Consider the following 25,313-nt stretch of genomic DNA (forward strand, 5'->3'; position numbering starts at 1 on the left):
GTGAATGTGTGTATGCTCTTGTTTTCTGACAAAGGCTATGGCTGAAAATTTAGTTGTGAGAGTGTGATTGTCATTTCTGCGTGCCTGTCTGCCACTCGGCAATCATGTTTATGGTGGAGTTGCTACCTATCCTCATTAGTATTGCTTCTCAGAGTATTTGTGCAAGTTATCTGTTGCATGGATTGATCAGCATATTCTCATTTCATCAACATGCTGTCTGTGGCTCATGAATAGCTGGCCACATGAGTGGGCTTCCATGACAGGCCAAACCGAATGTTATAGACATTTTATTTATTCTAGTACTTTTGTCACTTTGAAAATAATTTATATATGAGAAAGTATGGGCCATAAGAAGAAAAAAATTGTGGCAGTCGCTGCCAGTTTGTGTGCTATGTATTCATATATTTCTCAAAAGAAAGATCAAACAATACCTGTACAATAATAGATATAATACAGTGACTAATAACTGACAACAACGAACATAGTAGAACCAACATTTTATTGGTGGTTACCTGTAGTGGTGGTTTACACAACTCTTCCCTGCATTATAAACTTCTTTCAAGAGGCCTACTTTCTTCTGAGGTTATTTCTGAAATCAATGAAGGTATTTTAAATCTGTCTTGCAACTCCAAGGAAATGTATATTTTTGTCACAAATGTGTTTTGTTTTATTGAAATAAAATAACAACAGTGGTCTTAATGAAACACACATGCCATCTGCCTTGCTTTGTCCACCTAAAACTGGTTCATTACAAAAGATTTTGATGTTAGTACTTAAGATTTTTGCTCTCATGGGGGAGAAATATATGATGGGGCCCCAGCCTTTGCAGCATCTTCTCACTATTCTTTTCCCCCTTCCTTGGGGAACATGTCTGGGGTGTTTTTGTTCCTTTTTCCTTTCTTTGTTCATCTTATCCTGTCCTTCCTCCACGTTAACATTTGAAACTCCACTGTTTTCTTCTTCCTCCCTTTGCAATCCTGAAGGGCAAGCCATGAGTCTGATGCATAACAGGTGACTGTGTAATGTGCAGTTCCCAGCCCCAGGTCAACAGATAGGTTTTGCACATACCCCCTGGTACAGAACAGGCCCAGGGAGGAGAGACTGCCTGAGTTTCTACCTTCCCAAATTGCTGATTGGCCCCTCTGTCAGGTTTTCAGGCAGTGTGACCAGAGGTGTGAACCATCACCTAAGGTGGATGCATCCCATTGTGAAGGGGGCCCCAAGTTGGAAGGAGCATGCCATTGGAGATGCTGACAATTATGGGGGGTTTCTTGCAATGAGTCAATCATCTTCATAATCAATGTCTAAAAAAACGTAAATTAAATGATGCTAATGATTCAAAGACTGTCCCAGCTACACCATGGTTCTTCATGGTTTCATGTACTGAAGATGGTCAGTCCTTCACAACGGCAAATCTATTTATTATTCGGAAAGTTGTACATGCAATTGCCAGCCCTGTGAAATCCTGCTCTCATTTACAGAATTATACTTTGCCTTTGGAGACTACTTCTGATTCTCAAGCACAACAACTGCTTGCCACTTTGCTTCTCCATGGCTATCCTGTTCATTTTGAGAGCATAGAACTCTTGTTATTTACACTAGGCTGCTCGATGGTCTGAATGAGGCCAAAATCCAAACATAGCTCTCTGATCAGAGTGTCACTGCCGTCCATTGGGTGATGAAAAGGTAGATGCCTCCTTAATGCCAACACACAATCTTTTTTTCACCTTTGACAGAGTGGTACTTCCATTCAAGATCAAAGCCGGCTATGAACTTACCACGGTCTGACCATACATTCCTAACCTGATGCTCTGCTACCAGTGTCATTGTTTCAACCACACTAGAATACCTCGTTCACATCCAGCCAAATGTGTAACCTGTGGTAGGGATGTGCACGAGGGTGATTATCTGCCGCCTCCTTCCAGTTGTATCAACTGCAAAGGAGATCATATCGCCTCTCAGGATTGTCCCGTGTATCTCAATGAGTGGGCTGTGCAGGAGATCTGGATACAGAAAACATTCCTTACATGGTCACTCACAAGTTATTAGCTAGTTGCAAACCATGTGCTCTACTGTCTTGAACTTATAGTACTGTTCTTGCTACGTCTTGCTCCATGAAGGACATGGTCACACATACATGAGACCTCAAATTCAGCTCTGAGGTTGTGAAATCACCCAGTGTCATGGTAGCATCAGAGTCCCCTTGTCCGGCTGTGCAACAAGCCATCAAACTCGCATCATGGGTGAAGTCACTACCTACACAACTGGCAGGCTGGAAAGGACAGAAAGTATACTCCCATGAAGACTTCCTACATCCCTCCAGCCAATCAACACCTCAGTCTTTCTTTGCTGACTGGAAAGGTTTGAAGAAGTTCAACAAAGGCAAACTTTCTTCTTCACCAATTTGAAGATCCTTTTCAACGGTGTTGCCGTGTGATACCTTCGCTCGGCCGGCCTCTGTGTCACTGGTGCATACCACCAACCGTGTTTCTGCGTTGGACTCTGCAGTCTGACAGCAGAAGAAAGCCAATGCTTCTGTGGACCTCACGGAGCAGGTCCCCCTGCCGCTGTACCCTGTAGCAGCAAGCCTTCGCAGGCTGGCACTCAGCAGCTGCTGATGTGACACCCCTTCATTTTTTTCCTTATCGTGACTCTCCTCCAGTGGAATGTTCATGGCATTTGATCCAACAGAGGATTTAGGCTGCTTTTATAATTGCAGTGTCCACTTGTACTCTGCCTTCAGGAAACAAAATTGCTTCCTCATGACCGCTTTGAGCTTTCACATTTCTTCCTGGTCCATTTTGACCTTCCACCCAAGGTCGCCATTCCACTTCACGGAGAAGTCGTGTTGCTCATACACGATGACATTCATAGTAAACCTTTCTCCCTGACTACCCATCTTCAAGTTGTTGCAGTTCGCCTTTTCCTCCCTCACTTGACCTTTTCCTTTTGTACCATTTACATACCTCCATCATTCGATGTCACGAGGGCCGACTGCGTCCAGCTTACTGGGCAGCTACCTCACCCGTTTCTGCTGCTCGGTGACTTTCGTGTGCACCAACCCTTTCGGGGTGCTCCCAGAATCTGCCTGAGAGGTGCCTTCTAGGCTGACCTTCTTAATCAACTTAACTTTTTCTGCCTTAACACAGGTGCACCCACATCCAGTCTGACTCCTCGCACAGCCATTCCCATTTGGATCTATCCTTCTGCACTGCCTGTCTTCCCCGTCATCACTAGTGGTCCATTCTTTCTGACACCTACTTCAGTGACCATTTCCCATGTGCTATCCATTTGCTGACTCATACCATACATCCATGCACACTCAAATGGCAGCCTACTAAGGCTGACTGGAGGCTTCACTCCTCCTTGACAACTTTCGACAAAAGTGATTTCCCCAGTTGTGATGATCAGGTGAATATCTTATAAACATTATCCTTACTGCCACAGAATGTTCTATTCTTCCCACTTCCTATTTACCATGCTGTGTTCCGCTCCGTTGGTGGACTGCGGTGTGGCATGACTGAATTTGCCTGCGGAGATGTGCTCTCCACGTTTTTAATCATCATCCTTAAGATGCCAAACTGCATTCATTATAAACATGTGTGGGCACAGTGTCATTGCATTCTTTGGGATTACAAAAGAGCTGGATTTCATTCACTAATTCTTTTAACAGTCCACCCCCTCTTCTGTCATGTGGGCCAACCTATGATGGCTCACTGGGACCAAGATCCTTTTCCCAGTTTCCAGCCTGACAGTAACAGATGATGTCATCATTGATCCTATTTCTACCTCCAACACCTTGGGCTGCCATTTAGTGGAAATTTTGAGCTCCTCCCACTATCACCCATGCCTCCTTTTATTGGAAATGAGTGGAGGCGGCTCGGGCAACCCCCTTCTCTTCTCAGAATTGCGAGTTTTACAATGCCTCCTTAACTGTGAGGGAGCTAGACCAAGCTCTCTCTACATCCCAATCCTTTGCACCAGGGCCAGATGCTGTTAACATTCAGATGTTGCAGCACCTTCCTCTTGCGGGCAAGCACTTTCTCCTTAATACGTACAACCACATTTGGCCAGAGGGCCTGTTTCCCAGACACTGGCATGAAGCCACTGTCACACCCATACCTAAACCCAGTAAGAACAAACACCTTCATTCTAGCTACCACCCCATCTCTCTCACCAGCTGTATTTGCATGGTGATGGAATGTGTGGTTCCTGCCCATCTGGTAAGTTTGCTCGAGTCTCACAATTTACTAACCACTGCACAGTGTGGCTTTTGAGCATGCCATTCTGCAGTTGACCATCTTGTCACTTTGTCCACCCATGTCTTGAATGGTTTTCTGCCAAAATCCCAGATTGTGGTCATGTTTTTCAATTTGGAGAAAGTCTTAAGACACCTGCTGGAGGACTGGTATCCTGTGTACTCTACACGTGGGGCTTCGAAGTCTGCCTTATTGGGCACCTTTATATAGGAAAATGGTGTGCCTCAGAGTTTACTCCTGAGCATCATTCTCTCTGTGCTATTGGCCTGTCTCCCCCCCCCCCCCTCCCCCCCTCCTCCGGGCATCTCTGGCTTCCTTTTTGTTGACTATTTTGCCATATATTGCATTTCTTCGCATATCTGTCTCATTGAGTGGCGTCTTCAGTGATGTCTCGATTGTCTTTACCTGTGGAACATTAACAATAGCTTTCATTTTTCCACTGGCGAAATCATTTGTATGAATTCCTGATGGTACAATTGGTTTCTCCCACCATCTTTACATCCTAGACCTGTTGTTCTTCCATTCATTGAAATTACAAAATTACTGGGGCTCCTTCTTGATAGGAAACTCTTGGTCCTTCCATGTGTCTTACCTGGCATCCTGCTGTACACTGTCCCTCAATGTCCTACGTATCCTCAATGGTACTTCCTAGGGTGCAGATCGAACCACCCTCCTCCATTTGTACTGGGTTCTTGTCCATTCAAAACTAGACTATGGGTGTTTTGTTTATGCATCTGCATGTCCATCTCTCTTAAGTCATTACAATACTATCCACCTTCGTAGCATCCGTTTGGCCATTGGAACCTTTTACACTTGCCTGTTTGAGAGTCTGTATGCAGAAGCTGCCGAACTACTGCTGTCCTGTCGCCATGACCTTCACCTCAGCAGATAAGCACGCTGTTTGTCTGCCATGCATGGCCACCCATCCTTTGACCGAGTATGGGGTGTGTCCCTCTTCTCTGTTACCTCCTGGTGTTCCTCTTCTCTGTTAATTCCTGGTGTCTGCTTTCACCTCTTGCTCCAGCAGATTAACTTCATGTTCCCTGCAACTTTCCCTGTGGGTGTGAACCCTTCACCAACTTTGCTTTGTGCAGCAGCATGTGTTCACCTTAGCCTTCATTTGCATCACTCTGTAGTCTCCAATTTCACAATCTTTGCATGAAATTTCACAATATCACCTTTGTGTACACTGATGGCTCTTGGACTAACTGTAGTGTCGGGTGTACCTTCGTCATTGGTGCCGACATTTTCTGGTATCAGCTTCCAGCTTGCTGCTCAGTATTTACAGCAGAGAGCAGAGCACTTGACTTACAATGAGGCAGAGACTTCGTTAGGCATGCCGTGGAGTGCGTTATGTCAGACTTTGCCTTGAGACTTAGCTGTGGAAAAGATCTGTTCTTGATGGATTCCACAGAAACTGTCCAAAGCTCAAACCAGGAACATTCACTTAGTGCAAGGAACTGCTCAAAAGATTCTACTGAGTAAATGCAAAATCTGTGTACATAGTAACAGGATCCAAAACTTAACTTTGAGTCAGAAATGAAGAGGCAAGCAGTTGTTGACCGTTTGAAGATGAACCAAAACCAGCAACATGGTTCATCCCTGAAGAATTTTGTAAAAATGATCTCTTGTTTCTTTAATGACAATAGGCATGTTGTGACCATTGCTTTAGAGCAGTGGTCATCAAACTGCAGCTCATTTTTCTCAGCTGCATTTTATAAAAGTATGCATCTAACAACCAGTAGCCGAATCAAAAAATGCCATCTAACAATTAGCTGCTTAAGAGTGTAGTTTTCCTGCTTGCTAAGAAACAAAAATACTTAGAGTAATACTTCAAGATGTTAAACTTTAATTGAATTTGGCCACGAGCTAATTACAGTTGACCTCTTACCACAGGGACGAAGGGGTAAGCAGTGCAGCCACTGTGAGGATAGAGAATGCGAGATGGGGAATCAAACAATGGAAAATCCAGGATGGAATGTAACAATATTGTGAAAAGGAAAGTTGCTACTCACCATATAGTGGAGATGCTGAGTCACAGATAGGCACAACATAATGACAGTCACAAACATAGCTTTTGGCCAGTAAGGCCTTCGTCAAAATTAGATGACAAAAACACACACACACACACACACACACACACACACACACACACACATATACATACATGATTGCAGTAGCACCAGTGCATGATGGGATTGGCGACTGGGTGGGGGTAGGAGGAGGCTGGGGTGGGGAGGGGGAGGGATAGTAGGGTAGGGGTGGCGTACAGTGGTGTGCTGTTGGGGAGTGCACAGGGACGAGGTGAAAAGAGGGTAGGTCAGCTATGTGCAGTCAGGAGGTTAGACAGAGGGCAGCAGAGAGAGAAGGAGAGGGTGGAGGGGGGTAGCAGAAAAGGAGAGAAGTAAAAAGACTTGGTGTGATGGAGGAGTGAGGGCTATGTAGTGCTGGAATGGGAACAGAGAAGGGGCTGGATGGGAGAAGACAATGATTAACAAAGGTTGAGGCCAGGAGGCTTACGGGAACATAGGATATACTGAAGGGAAGTTCCCACAGGTGCAATTCTGAAAAGCATTGGTCCTGCTGCTCACAGTGTGGCCTCAGCTGCCTGAGACAGCAGCCATGTGTGCGAGTTGGATGCACGCGTGCGTGGGCAGTCTAATTTTGAAAGAGGCCTTACTGGTTGAAACCTATATTTGTGACAGTCTTTGTGCTGTGTCTATCTGCGACTTAGCATCTCTGCTATAGGAGATAGGGTAATGTTTTACTGATTTTCTTCCAGTACTGACAACTCAGGGGCTGCATGATTTGCACCAATCAGCTGCTATGGTATAAATTTCAAATGGAGGTGAATGCGTGCTACCGCGACAATTGTCTTCAGATGTGGTACTTATTGGTACCAAGGAATATTAAATTAACTAACATCATTTTTATACACTGCAGTAAATAGAAGAAAAATGGCATTCAAAACATTTAGTAAACATTTGTCAGTTTTCCCATCTTGTATAATGCATTAAGTACAGGGTGTGGCCGGGAACTTCCTTATTTTAAAAATTCATAAAACAGAAAGTACTGGAGATACTAGTTTAACGTTCTTTTCTTTACATAGGAATAGATTTAAAGTTTTATTTCAGTAGGTTCTGAAACAGGTATCTTCAAGGTGGCCTCTGTTCTGCTCAATCCGTTTATAGAGTCGAAATTGGAAGTTTTGGTCCACTTGATCCAGCATATGGGCAATGGCAGCGCAAATACTGTAATACTGTTCTGCTGCTTCTGCAGGGTCTTCAGATGATTGGTATGCACCAAGGATTTAAGATAACCTGATAAGAAAAAGTCACAGGGGGCTAAATCTGATGAGCTTACTGGCCACTGAAGATAATCTCTCAAACAGGTCACATGGTTGGGAGAAGTGTTCACAGAAGTGGTCATCCATTTCTTCAAGATCAGAAACAAAAAAACTTCTCAATCATATGGAAATAATGTTCAGAAGTGACCGTAACTTTGCTATCATTCTCTTTGAAAAACCATGGGCCAGTAATGCCAATTTTGGGTAACGCACACCAAACAGCCACACATTCCATAAGCAGTGGCTGTTCTTGAAGTACTCAAGAGTTCATGCCACTCCAATATCACATGTTGTGTTTATTCACACATCCAGACAAATGAAAACGTGCCTCAGTATTGAATAACATAAGGGCGTCATAAGGCAGGTTTTTGCTAGAAATTTGAGACGCATTTTTTTGGAAATCATAATCACTTGGATTAAGTGTGTGCACCACTACCAGTTTGTTTGGATGAAATTTAAAATCATCATGAAGAATTCATTGCAATGTGCAGTCATAAACTTAAAGATCAGTTGCATTTTGGTATTCAGATCGCTTGGAGGAATTCAAAATCTCTACCCTTACTTTCTTGATGTCTCATGGTGTCCTGCGCATTCCTGAAGGCCCTGGCTCTTCTTCTGCACGTTACTAGTACCCATAAACGTATCCAACCACATAAAAATCAGTTTACAATCGGGAACCTGACCTGACAGGCATGGTATTAAACTGTTCCCTGAATGCACATGATGATCGAACTGCCATTGGAAAAGTAAGTTGCCAGGCGAACACGCACTCCTCTCTCATCCTCTCCACGATTGCTACTAAACTAACCTAAAAAAAGTTAGGTCCCACAGTTTTGAATGTGGTCAATCTTGCACAGCAATGTGTAACAGAAGCTGTGTGGTGCATGTTTCAAGTAAGGACATTGCCATGTCACATCCTGTGTGAGTGCAGTTACTGTTATTAATCAGTTAATCATCAGCAAATATAGACAGAACAACAACACTTCATGAGGCAGCTGCAGTGTCACAATTTTTACATTTCTGATGATGGCAGCATTCTGAAACGGAACAGTTGACAGCAAGGAAGTGTTCTAAATGGTGACGACTCGTAGCAATCAGTGCTTGGGGGCCAGTGACCAGCTTATCACACCATTACTACATCTGGTTTATTGGGGGCTCATAACATTCTAATTTATGTAGGTTACAAAGTCTGTTGATAGATTTGATTAATTTGATAGATATGATGTATATGATAGATATGACGTATATGATAGATACAATATATATATATATATATATATATATATATATATATCATATATATGATTGATATGATATATATATGATGTCAGAGGTACCTCCCACAATGTCCGTATTGGCTTGTGAGCAAAAAAGTTTGATAATCACTGCTTCAGATCATTGAAGACCAGTCTATGCTGAAAGATTCTCATTAATTTGATTGCCACAAGTCATCAGTGAAATCAAGAAAATGAACAAAAATATCACAGCATTCTTTATCATGACAATGCCAACTGCAAACATGGTGTTAAGCAATTGATTATTTGACAGGGAAAAATATTCAATTAATGTCTATTGCCCATATTCACTTGAATTATTGCTGCTGACTGTTTTGTTACTTCAAGTCAAAGAAAAGCACAGACAGTGATTTTCATCAACTCAAGACATTTTTAAATCCTTCCAAAACCACAATCAGCTAGGCTGCAGTCACAGAAAGTCCATTTCTTCAACTTTCATTTTGGCAGTATACCTGCCAGTCATTTCCAAGTGAGCAATCTGTAAGCTGACTCAGAAGACAGCCCAAACGCTGCTTTATGGTCAAAATATCAGTTGAAGAAATGAAACTTCTGTGAGTGTATGCCCAAAATATAGTAGATCAATCATTGCGCAATGAAAACATTAAGGTGCTCTTCTGAAAAGAGAGAGAGAGAGAGAGAGAGAGAGAGAGAGAGAGAGATTTAATTTCACTAATTCCCATCTGATTGAGATTCGTTAGAAGAAACTGTGTGTGTGTACTTGTCTTTCAAAAGTGTTCATTTCCTAAATTGTATGTAGTCTCTTCTCAAAATGTTGATCAGCTTCAATCTTTCTGTTGTGAGAATTGTTATGTTGGTGGCTGTAGTTGGCTGACAGTAGGAATAACTTTTGCCCCTATAATGTGCATCTGAAGACAGTATGCTCTTGCTATGTGGCCTTGAGGAATGTATCCTCTCCAGCAACCATTCCTGCCATTCACCACTCTGTACACCATATGACGCTGCATAAAAACTTTAGCTCTTGTACTATGCTCTTAATGTACCATTAAAGTAACAGTACTTTTCTCATTGTTTGTATGAGTTAGTTACAAAGATTGCCTTCACTCTTACTGTCTCGCTTAAATGAAGTACTATTACCTTCGGACTTAGCAAGTATCTCTTTTTACGTATACAGCCTACCAGTGATTCAGTGAATTCAAAGTTATGCAACCATTGCTTTAATTACTTTTAAGTGCAGTCCTCAATAATTGTTTCCTATTAGGTAATTAGTGTATGATGATGGAAAAGTATTAATGTTTCATTAATGCTAGGAAAAAATTACTTTACATTTTACACTGTGTACGAAATTGAAATCTTCCACTAGAAGACCGACTTTTTAAACTAATTGTTTATTGGAAATTTCAACTGTGAATTTCACTTCAGATTTATCGGTTGGTGGTATAATTTGGCTGTATCATTTGGATGAAGAATGAGGTTTAATATCAGTTTTGATTTGACATAACCAAACACAACAGGTACTTTTTCACGAAACAAAACTACCATTACAGAATCTTGGTTTGTTTGGTATGATTTCTACAGATTCAAAAAGTTTCCTGATTGTCAGCTTCTGTATAATATCTTGAAATAGCCTCTTAGTAGGTGCTACAAGTGAACTGAAGGTTCCAAGGAGTGCCGCGATCATCCTCTTCAGACAAAGAATGTATTTATTTATTTACTTTTATTTTATTTATCCATCCATTGACAGTAAATATTGTTTGGATGTTGTCAAGGGTACATGTAAGCCATTTCAAAGAAATTGGACACAAACAATATATACATAAAAAGTACAAAACAAAATAATACAATGAAGTTAATAATAATACAATGAAATTAATATAGCCGATATACATCCCTGCTTGTTATTTTAAATGCATAGTCTGTTTTTCATAATGCTTTAGTTTTGTCCTCCCTAAACGGCAAGTCTGTATATACACAACACTGCTTAAGTATATATTTACATCACACAACAGCTGTCCTTTAAGTATGTAAATGTATTGAATGATTAGGTAATGAATGATTAGGTACAGATAGAGTATTTTTCATATCATTAGAAAAAAATTATTGACCTACATAGTCTTTTACATAATAAAAACATTGTTCTACTAGAAATTTTTTAAATTCTGTTTTAAATTTGTCATCATCTTCTAACTGCCTGATGTTGACTGGCAGTGCGCTGTAGAGTTTTGCACCGATATGGCTCACATGCCTTTGTGTATTTGTTCTTTTTGTTCGCTGAGTGTGGAGTGTTGCGTTATTACGGGTATTGTAGTTATGAAAGTCAGCATTTGTCTGAAAATCTGCAATGTGGGTCCTGACATACAATACATATTTGTATATGTATAATGATGGTATAGTAAGTATTCTAAGCTTTTTGATTATGGGTTTGCAGTGTGTCTGTGGATGACTGAGAGTTATTATTTGGATGGCCCTCTTCAGAAACAAAAAAATTTTTCTTAAGTAACTATTGTTGCTGGCCATTCTGCCTTTATGAGGGTAAAAGAATCTAGACTTCTTAATTATGTGTTTAGTGGCAATTGTGAGGATAGGAATTTAATTTAACTTTAAATTGTGCAGTTATCACACACCCAAAATAATTTTATTATAGGGGATTCTAGCTGAGTGAGAGTGCACAAGCCACAAAAAAGCTAGTGAATGGAGTCTTGGTTTTGGAATATAATGATTTTTGTTTTTGCCAAATAATTATTTGAATTTCTAGCTTGGTAACTGCATTTTGTAGTTTTCAGACAAATATCATACATGCCATCTTCTGGCAAAGATGTAATCTATTGTAACCTTGTGACATTTTGCTTATCTGTAGTTTGATGTTGTGCTTGGCTTTATTAGAATTGCTGTGCTGAAAAAATATCCTGCAGACTGATACTATTAAGGATAGTGCCAAATCATACAGACCAGCAAGAAATGAATTTTAAAAGTGATTCATTCCACTTTATTTGCACTATACTGTAGCTGATGGTCGGTTCCTGTTTCACAAATCACAGTTTATGCATGTCTTCCTGTGCATATACACATGGAAGAAGAATCACAATTATTAAACACCATTATAGTACAATAGATTACATCTTTGTCAGAAGATGGCATGTATATTTGTCGAATACTACAAAATGCAGTTACCAAGCTGGAAACTCATAGTACATAGTATTGGTTTAAATTCCCAGTGGTGTAATGTACAGTAACATGCACATGAGTAACAGTGCACCTGAAATAACTTGCACTGTTACCACCAGCATTAACAACACTGTCCAGTGAACACAGTTTGTAGATATTTGTTGCATGTCAACTGGCTCACCCAGGGTTTTTAAGATTCAATCTGTACTCTGTTTCATACCCTTTACAAACATATGTGCTACACAAAGTATATTGGAGTGCAAAATTTAGTTTAACGTACATGATCCCAGACTCTGAGATCTGACAGAGAGATGTTAGCTGTACGATATCCATGCATTGATTTTCTTAGTCAACCCAATGTGATGATGATGATGATGATGATGATGATAATGACGATACATGTATGATCTCTTGGAAAGGACTGCCGATTTTGGGGGACGGGTGACTATTTAAGAACAAGCATAAGAACATGATGTGATTTCTGCAAATACTTTGTTTCGAAATGCATCTAGTTCAGATTTTACTGTTTTGCATGAACTCTTAAGGCTTTCTATTGTATTGTCTATGGAAAAGGTTTAGGATTAGTAGTTCACAAAATTACATGGAATATTATTATTAAGAATCAGATGAAATCCCCCATTTATGAGTATCGCATCCTTCTTCAAATAAGTATTTTATGATTCTAAATTATTCAAAATCTTCATTACTGATGGAATTAATTAGTGAGAGGTGTTGTCCGATCCAGAAAAATAAACAACAGAGTTACATTACCGAAGTTTGGAATCTTGCAGTCATTAAAGCAAAATAGGTGATGAAATGTTGAGGGTCTGAACTTTTGATGTCCTGTATTTTGTAAGTTAATTAATTCCAGATTATTCTAAATATATCATCAGAAAACTGAGAATGTCTGCTTTTGAATGATTATTAATATTATCTCCTCTGCTGCTTATTTGCCCACAATGTTTTACCACTATATGTTGTTGTTGTAACTTCAGTTTTCTGTAATTATTAATTACTCAGGCTTCCATTAAAACCACTTGCATCATTGGAGCATGGAAGATAAAGATAACCAATTGAAATATTGTCGTAATTGAGCTTGTAAATTTAAATAACAATTCAATATATTCCTGTACATCCTCCATATTGTGTGCAACTGCATTAATATAGAATGAAATGGTGAAAAATTTTAACTATTCTTGGGAGCAGAAAATTTAACGGATGGATTAGAGTGCAAATTATTATGTTTCAGCTTCATATATAAGGGGCTTTCAAAAAGAAATGAGCTGGAGGCATAATCACAGAAACCAGTACCTGTATGTTAAAGTATTGACCCTTGCTGCTGAGACACTTGCCCCACTGTGACACAAGATGGTGAATGGCTGTCTCATAAAATTCCTGGTGCTGCAATATTAACCAGTTCCACATGTACGGCTGGACATCGTCATCTGCAGGAGTGCAGTAAAGGTTATGCTGATGTTCTTCTTTGACCAAGATGGTCCCCTTCTGATTCACTTCCTGCAGCACAGGACAACAGTGAATGCCCAGCATTACTCACAAACCTTGACCACCCTTTGCCAAGTGATCAGATAAAAAAGGACCAGACAATCTCACCCGTAGGGTCATTCTGCTCCACGGCAATGAAAAGCCTCATACGGCCAACACAGTCATAGCACTCCTGCAGAGGTGGTTCTCAGCCACCCTCCATACAGTCTGGATCTCTCTCCCTGTGATCATGCCATTTTTGGTACCCTCAGAAAGGCTCTGAGGGGCAAATGATTCACCTCAGATGACAGTGTCCAGCTGTACATGCAGAACTGGTTAACATCACAGCCCCAAGAATTTTATGAGACAACCATTTACTGCCTTGTGTCACAGTGGGACAAGTGTCTCAACAGCCAGGGTATATACATTTAACATACAGGTACTGGTTCTTGTAATTATGCCTCCGGCTCGTTTGTTTTTGAATGCCCCTTATAATATCAGTGCAGTTCACAAGTCTTAACAAGAAAATAGTTCTCAGTTTTATGTAACAGAAGTGGATGTGTTCTGACTTACATTTGCAAGAAAGCTACGACCTTGCATGCCTGAAGTATAAAAAAGTTTCTAGACTTTGGTCACAGTAAATTCAGTTTTGACTAATATATACACCATAACAATGTCTTGAGCCACACTGATTATGAATCTTTAATTTTACCAAATTTGACTCTGTAGAAAATTTCTGTTCTCCTAAAACAATTACATATTACTCTAATTTTTATAAATGCTGTCTTTGAAAGATTGATCATACCGTTAGAGTTTATATTACATATGCTTTTCATAACTGAAGACATCATTTGACTGACCCAATCAGATGTTTAAAAATGTTCATAAAATTGAGAAATAGCTTTTGGATGTGACATGCTGATTTATCCTTATGTAGATAAGAGCTGACTGAATGCTAATCTAGACGTTTAGAATGGAGCCTTTACTCCATAGCAAAATTCTAGCTCATCATGGATTTTATTCTTCCAGATACTGGTACTTTTTTAAGTTGTATGCTACACTTGTTAGTTACTTTCTCAAACATCTGTTTCTAATTGTGATGTATATTTTTGCTTTTAGGTATTCTTTCAACAGGGGTAAAAGAATCTACACTTTTCAATAATGTGTTTACCGGCATCAACATAACAGTGATAATGATAGTTATTATTTCTGGAGCAATTAAAGGTATTTACTCTTCATTTATTATGTCCACAATTATAACAAATCCATGCATGCAAATTACAGATAAAACATGTTTGCTTAAAAAAGTTATGGAATGCAGTTACATCAGTGATATGTGGGAAAGGTGAGACTTTATAACAAGCAGTTGGACAAAAGTTTTGTGTCACTGCATATAAAAGCTAATGTCGAAGGTTAAGTGTACCCGTCCCAGTAATGTTTCTGTCCTCTGGTACTCGCAGCTAGTTCACAGTTCCAAACTGAATCAGTAGTATTAACATAAATTCATGTTTTCTTGGTGGATTTCACTAATGAAATCTTAGTTTACGAACCATGCAGCAGTGCTGTTGGGAAATAATGTTTCAAGGAGTTTATTCTGTATCATCTTTAGGCAAATCATTGTATGAAATCTTTTTTTTTTTTTTTTTTTTTTTTTAATATACCTTGTTCTGACAAAGCAGGTCATAAAAATTTGACTTGCTCCCTACCAAAACTAGACTTTTTAAATTAACTGTTACTCCATAATCTGTAAATTGATAAAGCACCTGTTCAATGAGCCTGATATATTCTAACCAAGCGATTCGGGACGACAGTTCAATCCCGTCTCCGGCCATCCTGATTTAGGTTTTCCATGATTTCCCTAAATTGCTTCAGGCAAATGCTGGGATGGTTCCTTTGAAAGGGCACGGCCACTTTCCTTCCCCATCCTTCCCTCACCCGAGCTTGCGCTCTGTCTCTAATGACCTCGTTGTCGACGGGACGTTAAACACTAATCTCCTCCTCCTCCTCCTCTAACCAAGTGGGTGTCGTTATTAGCAGGTCATCTACATAGACAGTGATATTTCTGGTCCTAAAACCTTGTCCAATGCACATATAAACAAGCCTGCACTAATGTTCAGTCCAAAAGGTAGAACACAGAATTTGTAACTTGTGCCACCTTAAACAAATTCTGTATAATTTCGACTTTCTTCATAGAGCTGTATTTGCCAATAGGACATCTTGAAATTGAGTTGTTGTTGTTGTTGTTGTTGTTGTTGTCTTTGTCTTTGTCTTCACTCCTGAGACTGGTTTGATGCAGCTCTCCATGCTACTCTATCCTGTGCCAGCTTCATCATCTCCAAGTAACTACTGCAACCTACATCCTTTTGAATCTGCTTAGTGTATTCATCTCTTGGTCTCCCTCTACAATTTTTACCCTCCACGCTGCCCTCCAATACTAAATTGCTGATCCCTTGATGCCTCAGAAAATGTCCTACCAACCGATCACTTCTTCTAGTCAAGTTGTACCACAAACTTCTCTTCTTCCCAATCCTGTTCAATACATCCTCATTAGTTATGTGATTTACCCATTCTTCTGTAGCACCATATTTTGAAAGCTTCTATTCTCTTCTTGTCCAAAATATTTATCGTCCATGTTTCACTTCCATACATGGCTACACTCCATACAAATACTTTCAGAAATGACTTCCTGTCACTTAAATCTATACTCGATGTTAACAAATTTCTCTTCTTCATAAACGCATTCCTTGCCATTGTCAGCCTACATTTTATATCCTCTCTACTTCGACCATCATCAGTTATTTTTCTCCCCAAATAGCAAAACTCCTTTACTACTTTAAGTGTCTCATTTCCTAATCTAATTGCCTCCGCGTCACCCGATTTAATTAGACTACATTCCATTATCCTCATTTTTCTTTTGTTGATGTTCATCTTACATCCTCCTTTCAAGACAATGTCCATTCCATTCAACTGCTTACCCAAGTACTTTGCTGTCTCTGACAGAATTACAATGTCATCGGTGAACCTCAAAGTTTTTATTTCTTCTCCATGGATTTTAATACGTACTCCAAATTTTTCTTTTGTTTCCTTCACTGCTTGCTCAATATACAGATTGAATAATAGGCTAAACCCTGTCTCACTCCCTTCCCAACCACTGCTTCCCTTTCATGTCCCTAGACCCTTATACCTGCCATCTGGTTTCTGTACAAATTGTAAATAGCCTTTCGCTCCCTGTATTTTACCCATGCCACCTTCAGAATTTGAAAGAGAGTATTCCAGTCAACATTGTCAAAAGCTTTCTCTAAGTCTACAAATGCTAGAAATGTAGGTTTGCCTTTCCTTAACTTTCTTCTAAGATAAGTCGTAGGGTCAGTATTGCCTCACGTGTTCCAACATTTCTACGGAATCCAAACTGATCTTCCCTGAGGTCAGCTTTACTAGTTTTCCATTTGTCTGTAAAGAATTTGCATTAGTATTTTGCAGCTGTGACTTATTAAACTGATAGTTTGGTAATTTTCACATCTGTCAGCACCTGCTTTCTTTGGGATTGGAATTATTATATTCTTCTTGAAGTCTGAGGGTATTTCACCTGTCTCGTACATCTTGCTCACCAGATGGTAGAGTTTTGTCAGGACTGGCTCTCCCAAGGCTGTCAGTAGTTCTAATGGAATGTTGTCTACTCCCGAGGCCTTGTTTCAACTCAGGTCTTTCAGTGCTCTGTCAAAATTGAGTATGCAGAAATATTTTGTATTGTAAAACTTAAGAAGCTGTTTGTCCAAGTTGTCTGGTTTTCTGTGTACTGGCACTATGATCTTATTGATACCTCTAGCATCGCGAACTAATCTTACAGAACCATCAGGTTTGCTTACTGGCAATATACGACTACAATAGGGTGAAAATGAAGGTTGTACAATTCCCCATTTAATCATATGATTGATCTCTTCCCTTACTGCCTCTTGATTTGCCAATGGAATAGGTTATGACACTATACAAAATGTTTTATGTGGCTTGACTTCAGATTTATATTCATAGTCTTTGATTACTCCTGGCTCCTTACTGAAAACATTTGCATGCTTAAATAACAAGTTAGAAAGTTCTTGTTGTTGCATATCATTTAGTATCTGTGATTCACTTCGTTTCTGCTCTACCATTTCATAACTAACCTCAGTGTTTGCTTCTTGTTCAGTAACAAATTGGTTTGTGAAATATACACCTGGAAAGGGATATTGTACTATTACATTTGACTCTGGTTTGTTTCTGTTACTTTCATCAGGTGTTGACTAAATTAATAGAAAATACATAAGTATGGCATTTACCATTGCCTATGTCAATCTGTGTTTTGTATGTTCTAAACGTGTCCATTCCAATAAGACAGTTAACCATAAGTTTGTCAATTATAAGAAAATTGCACTTCACTGCAAAATCTTCAATTTGTAATGGAAGAAATGCCTGATGTTTAACCAATGTAGTCTTACTGTCTGTAACAGTTTGCACCTTGCAATTTTGGACATGAAAAGTTGGGAATTTGCCTCTCTTCTTTAGTTCACAGAAAAATGCATTTGTTATTAGGTTGGTAGTTGAACCTGTATCTAAAATTAACTGTGTGTCAATATTAAATATTTTCACCTTAATGATTGCTATTCGTTCTTCCCAGATTTTATCTATCGTATCTAACTCATGCTGATACAAATCATCTGTGATGTCACTTTTTTTTGTCAAACCCTATAAAACATGTTTCGCTTTGCCCCCACTCCCAGAGAGGTGAATAGCCTGGGGCTTAGCTACAATCAGATGATGTTTTCCGATGGTGTACTGTGTGGGTCCTTCACCAGGTTGTGTCGTTGGCTGCTGTGCCATCATTTTGCTGCCCAAAGATCCACTGTGGTACAGTGTAAGGCATGGCATTGTTGCTGCGCGTCAGCCACTGCTGTGGCTGACTGTTTCTGTTCATGTACGGCATATGACCTAGGATGGTGGATTGTGATTTTCTCATGCATTGAAATTACTCCTGTTGATTTGAAAATTTCTTTTAAATCGTTTGTTTTTTCCGTTCCCATTACCATACTCATTACCTCTGGGTATGTAACTTTGTTGTTGTGTGTACCATCCTTGCTGTGTGTTTGGATCACATTTTATTGACTGATTTACATAACTATGTTGCTGTTGTGCCTGATTTTCTGTTGCTCTATTGGCTACAGGTCTTTCCTCATAGATTAAGTCAGTACAATCAAGCACTGACAGAAAATATTCAGTGTCATGCTCTGGCTTTTAACTAATTTTTTTCTAATGTGCAACAGTAAATGACTTTTCAAAATTTTTAAAACATTTACCTGTGATATTGGGTTTGTCCAGTAGTGTGTCTTATCCAGGTATTTTTCAAAGTATACATGTAGGCTACTGTATTTGCCACTGAATGGTGCGGAATTGAAAACCTCTTGTCAGAGTCATTCTTGCACTGCCTCAGACCAGTATTTGTCAAGGAAAGCTCATTGAAATTGGATGTAAATGCTGCAACGTTCGGTCAATTCAGTTGCCTGTAAAAGAATGTCCAATGACAAATCTTATTTTCTGTGTCCAGTTGCATGGAAACATGTGACAAAAAGCACTGATAAATACTATTGGATTCATTCTTTTACCTTCAGTAGTGAATGTAGGAAACTGTCAATGTCTCGGCTGACCTTTGTCTGCAAAAATAGTTGATAGACATGTGGCATCTTTGGTCGTATTTATGTTGTTACTGTAGTTACCTGTAATTCCGGTTGGTAAATGTTTAGGTGTTGGAGTTGTGGGTGTGTTTACATTTTGCACTCTATAACTGTCACTGGTACCTGCTGTGGGACTCATGACAATTTGTGGATAAATACTGACAGGTTGTGGTTCATTCACTGTAGCCTGTGTATTATTTATGGGCATATTTCGAGACCTGGTAATATTTTCTTCTAAAAGATCACAGATTCAATTTTCTGCGGCTTGTAGGTTAATGTTTACCTTTGTTCACAATTTCATTTTCTTTTTTCTGAATAGCCTGTTCTGGTACACCTGTGTATAGCTTACAATCTGTTACTGATTTCTCTGCAATGGTATTACCCTTGTCTAATGTACTTGCTTCAGCTTGACTGATGATATCACTGAGATTTTCATTGATCTTCTCTCTCTCTCCTCCTTAGCACATGCTGAGTCAACTTCTAATGTTGCTACCCTTAAAGTAAGCTCTTCTGCAGCTAAAGGTACACCTTCATGGTATCTGTTTAGTTGGTTAACTACACTGGTTACCTTTTTTTACTGTCAAACACAACTGGTTCTGTGTGGCTTCAGTGTTTGTGTTTGTGTCTGTGATTTTCTTTATCTTTTGCTCTGCTAGAGCATGATGGTCATTAAAAGAATCTACCTTCTGTCTTAACACCATAATATTACTGTTAACTTCAGAAAATACTTCATGCATTACTTGTTTTTTCATATCATTCAATTTTTCATTGATTTCAGTGCAAAAATTTTTGGCTAAGTCATCAAACTTCTGTGATACCATGTCTTGCAAATCCTTGAATACTTGTTTTTGTTCTTGTTTCACTGTATTTAGATCCTGTGCAACAGTGTTTTGTTGCTGCTTTACCATGTTCATATCTTGTTTCTTATCACTGAAATTTGTATTGATACTATCTAATTTCATGTTTGTTAGATAATAACTGCCATAGCAGTGTGTCAGTTGCTCTACTGTGGTTCCTGTCAGCTGTACTTTCCAAGTTAATGTTTTTGGTGTGAGCAAGTGGCATTTGTAACATGTTGTCAAAATTCTTATTGGAATCACTCTCCAATGTTTCATTCGTAGAGTGGTATGTCACTCTGGGAGATGTGCGACATTGTCTCATCAATTGTAAACATAGTGTTGTCAAGATTATTCTGCTGTGGAGCATCACTATCATTTGTCACACATACAACACTCATCTCTGACCTACTTAAACCTTCTGCAGTAGGCATGCATGGCGCCTGAACTTCAATTGTTCAATCACACAATGCTATGTCATCTTGGCTGATTGCGTTTTCGCTATCGCTATCAACAATGGGCATATATTTTTTGGCCATTTTATATGAATATGCAAAAAAATAAAATTTCACAAAAAAATGGAAGAAATTTGTATGACAATTATTACACTTGATAATTGTGGTATACTTGATGCCAAAGCCTGTTTTACGTCTATTATGATGCACAAACTATTGTGTTACAGTTCTTTATGTTTTACTGACAATGTGTATCACATTGCAAAATTCATGTAAATTTTTTCACAAATAAAATTCAAGGAAGGGAATAATGAGGAAAAGGTTTACATGTACATCAAAAGCTGCACTATCAAGTGCAACCATGCAAGCAACTTGCGTAGCCGCCCTACCTTTGCTGTGCCGAACGAAACAGCTTACTATGGAAAATTTTACATAACCTGCATCCAATTCTTATTACTTTCCAAAATTTCTCCTGAAGTTTTGCCTCTTCACTTTACTTGCTCCCCATAGTGATTCACACAACGAGAAAATACAGACAATTAGTGTTTGATTCATAACAAGGCCATAGAAATTTCTTACTATAACAATAGTTAACAAACCCTACTCACAACTGGTGCCCTGAAGTCCTGGCACACAGGTTGACAGCTGTGTTATAATAAAAAAATTTTAAAAAACCATATATATAATAATAATAATAATACATATGAGAAACATTTAAAATGATAATAAAATTGTGTTACTAGAAATATTCTGTGCTTGTGTGAATTTTTAGGCTATCGGACTTCTTCTCTTACATTTCAATTGTAGATGCAGGCAGTGGACTCAAAGTACGTGTGTGTGTGTGTGTGTGTGTGTGTGTGTGTGTGTGTGTGTGTGTGTGTGTGTGTGTCATAATTAAGAAAATCCTCCTTACTTGGTTTCACTTCATGTGAATAAAAGATACTTAATACTGGTATCAAAGTTTTTCTTATTTTGAAATATGTACGATACAGAACACTCGTAGCCCACCATCCTCCACGTGGCACTTCTTAACAGAACTTCTAGCTACAAGAGTGTGAGTAACAAATTCATGTACAAAAAAATGAATGATGTTTTTTTTGCATTAATAATTAACATCTTTGCCAATGCTTCATTTATTGTTTTTTAATAAATTTTAACTTTACAATATTCTGGGGGTCTTTCATCATGTACTTACATATCATCTAACCTAAACAAACCTCCTTGTGTATCTTGCTTACTCTGCTAGCTTGGTACTGCCTTCATTTATATATTGCATGCCTGACCTATTGTAGGAGTCCTACAATTCTCCTGCTTATAGTAGAGATCAAGAAATAAGCACCTGAGATCATCACAGAATGATCTAAACCTCCAGTTTAGACCTCCTACAAGGCTCCAAACCAGAGGACTGTGACCAACTCTTGGAACAATGCTGAAATAGTGAGCTATCCCTCCACCCCATGAACACATGAAGCTTTGTTCCCCATTCCCATTAATTGTCTAAACAAATTGACAATGGCCTCGGAACCATGGTATACGAGGGGCATTTGAAAAGTCCATGTAAAGTCCAAGAGAAGGCACCATTGGTGTGTATTGAGGTCATGTTTAGTTAGTAGCATCTTTGTAAAGAATGCACACCAAGTTTCAGCCATATTGGTCTATTTCTTTGTGTTTGGCATTCGTGTGAATCAAGGAAGTCGAGTGATTGTCAAAAAATGGAGGAAAAAGAATTTCATGTGGTGATTAAACTTTACTTTATGAAAGGCAAAACACCCCAGGAGACTAAAGAGAAACTTGATAAACATTACAGTAACTCTGCACATTTCATTAGAACAGTTGGTAAGTGGTTTCAAAATTTTCGGAGTGGCCGTATATGCACAAGTGATGCTGAACATTGTGGACGCACTGTGGAGGTTATGACTCCAGAAATCATTGATAAAATCCATGATATGGTGATGGATGACAGAAGAGTTAGGTGCGTGAGATTGCTAGTGCTGTGGGCATCTTGAATGAATGGGTACATAATATTTTGCATAAACATTTGGACATGAGAAAGCTATGCGCTAAATGGGTTTCAGGATTGCTCATGCTTGAACAAAAACGGAATCATGTGAAGTGTTGCAAGGATGGTTTGCAGCTGTTCAGGAAGAATCCACAGGATTTTAAGTTTTATTTCATCACTGGATGAAACATGGATACATTACTGTACTCCTGAGACCAAAGAACAATCTAAACAGTGCGTTACCAAGGGAGAATAAGCACCAAAAAAGGCAAAGACCATTCCTTTGGCCAGAAAGGTTATGGTGACTGTGTTTTGGGATTCGCGAGGGATAATCCTCATTGACTATCTGGAAAAGGGTAAAACTATTACAGGTGAATATTATTCATCATTATTGGATGTTTGAAAACCGAGCTGCAAGAAAAACACAAGCGATTGGACTGCAAAAAAGTCCTTTTCCATCACAACAATGCACCAGCACACACCTCAGCAGTTGTGGTCGCAAAATTAATGAAAATAGAATTCTAACTCGTTTCCCATCCCCCCTATTCTCCAGACTTGGCTCCCTCAGACTACTATTTGTTCCCCAATTTGAAGAAATGGCTGGCCGGACAAAGATTTTATTCAAACGAGGAGGTCATTGCAGCAACTAATAGCTATTTTGCAGACTTGGACAATTCCTATTATTCGGAAGGGATCAACAAATTAGAACAGCGTTGGACAAAGTGTTTAAGTCTAAAAGGAGACTATGTCAAAAAATAAAAAAGGTTTACCCCAAACATGTAAGGAGTTTGTATTTTTGCTTGGACTCTTCAAACACCCTCGTATGTATAATTTGTGCCGCTATGAGTTGTTGTTTGCAGCTGGTTGTGCTCAGTGCATTCAGTTGCTGCCTGTAGAGATGATTTATCTGCATTTTGGATGAGACTTCCTGCCAGACATACAGAGTTCAAACTGGCTTTCATTTCCAATCTGCCTGTTATTTCCCAGAGGGCCCCCATTACCTATGTAATGTTGCAACATTTTAACCCTCTTTGCTTTCTGGACTTGGGAGGAAAATCGGCTGCTGTCCCAATGGATGAAGCATATATTATTTCACAATATTCTGTCACTGTCAGTTTATGTGAGTACACACACACACACACACACACACACACACACACACACACAGAAAGCTTAAATGTTAACCAGTCTTTCCATTGTGCCTGTCTGCAACTCATTATCTCCTCTGTGTTGTGTGTAGTGGTCTGTCCTTTTCATATGATTGTTACTCCATTCAGGACTTTCCATTGTTTGACTTAATTAGCTGAAATCGATAAGAGTATGGCAGGGATGAGAATATTATAGGCTGATGAAAAATAAGAGTTGTTTCATGCAAAAAACTAAAACTGAGTGAACATTATGAAATATATTCAGTGAAGTAACTTACACCTGATGATAACATAGCTTCCTGATGATGTAGCAAGATACCTTCCTTCTATTAGACAACACATTCTATTTGTGGTAAGTGGCAGATCTCTTCTACAGGTACAGGGAGATGTACTAATTACTTTGTTGACACTGTTAAGGGTTAACACTAGTCTATAGTGAGAGAAATATACAGCATGTCTGCTCAATATGAAGCTCTGAATCAAACTGTCTTTGACTCTCAGTCCTACAGATACCACACATCAGGACTGTGGCCCTTCGATTTGTGATACTGATGGCACTGTCATCCCTACAGGTACAATACCATATGCCTGGCATTGAAAAAATATTTTTTTTTCAGCTGACCCAAATAATTGGAAAATCTTAAAAGAAGATATACCATCTACAGTAACAAATCCAGGAGAGGGGGGATTTTTGCCATTTGGGGTAGCTGGTGTAATGGCTGGAGCAGCAAAATGTTTCTATGGATTTGTTGGCTTTGACTGTGTAGCAACTACAGGTATATTTTCCTAAATAATTTATTTATATACACAATAAGTAAAATACTTTAGTGCAGTAGTTATTATATAGCTTCAGTAACCTTTATTTCTTTTAGGTGAGGAAGCAAAAAATCCACAGCGGTCTATTCCTATATCAATTGTGATATCACTCGTCATCATATTCTTGTCATACTTTGGTATATCAACAGTGCTGACAATGATGTGGCCGTATTATGATCAGGTTGGTTAAAATAGAATTTAAACAAATAACTTAAAGAGAGAACTTAAAGAGAGTCATAAGATCTGGCACAGTTTGTACGACAGTTTTGTAATTTGTCAAAATATACTAAGATGTAGCCAATGTTAGTAATTCTGTAACTGAAGTTAACTAACAAAAATGTTTTCAGTCAGTTCATTCAGAATATTACTTGGCCATTCTTCGAAGATCAATGGTAAATATAAATCCTAAACACTTTCGTAAAATAAATCAAACAATGGAAAATCTGGGGTGGAATGTAACAATATTATGAAAAGGAAAGTTACTTCTCACCATATAATGGAGATGATTACCTCTGTCCATATTAAACTCACTAACCACCAGCAATAACTCCACTTTGACAGCTGCCACATGTTCCATATCAAGAAGTCCCTTCCATACAGCCTGGCCACACATGGTCGTCACATCTGCAGTGATGAGCGATCACTCTCAAAATTTACCGAGGGTCTTGCTGAAGCCTTCACTGACCATAATTATCCTCACAACCTTGTACAAAAACAAACCTCTGTCTTATCTTTCCAGTCTCCCACCACCTCCCAAAGTCCCACCATTCAGCCACAGAAGAGCATACCCTTCATAACTCAGTACCACCTTGGACTGGAGCAACTGAATTACATACTCTGCCAGAGTTTAGA

General features: G+C 39.1%; 1 protein-coding gene across 2 annotated transcripts in view; it reads left to right on the forward strand.

The window, feature by feature from the left end:
- The window catches only part of LOC126174859 (cationic amino acid transporter 2), a 384,534-nt gene that overhangs the window by 310,462 nt on the left and 48,759 nt on the right, over positions 1–25,313 (forward strand). For both annotated transcript variants that reach the window (XM_049921256.1, XM_049921258.1), the window contains exons 6-8: positions 14,625–14,729; positions 24,263–24,421; positions 24,518–24,642. In XM_049921256.1, the coding sequence (XP_049777213.1) occupies positions 14,625–14,729; positions 24,263–24,421; positions 24,518–24,642 (389 nt within the window). The remainder of the gene's footprint in view (positions 1–14,624; positions 14,730–24,262; positions 24,422–24,517; positions 24,643–25,313) is intronic.

Source organism: Schistocerca cancellata, chromosome 3, assembly GCF_023864275.1.
Source record: "Schistocerca cancellata isolate TAMUIC-IGC-003103 chromosome 3, iqSchCanc2.1, whole genome shotgun sequence".
Classification (NCBI taxonomy): domain Eukaryota; kingdom Metazoa; phylum Arthropoda; class Insecta; order Orthoptera; family Acrididae; genus Schistocerca; species Schistocerca cancellata.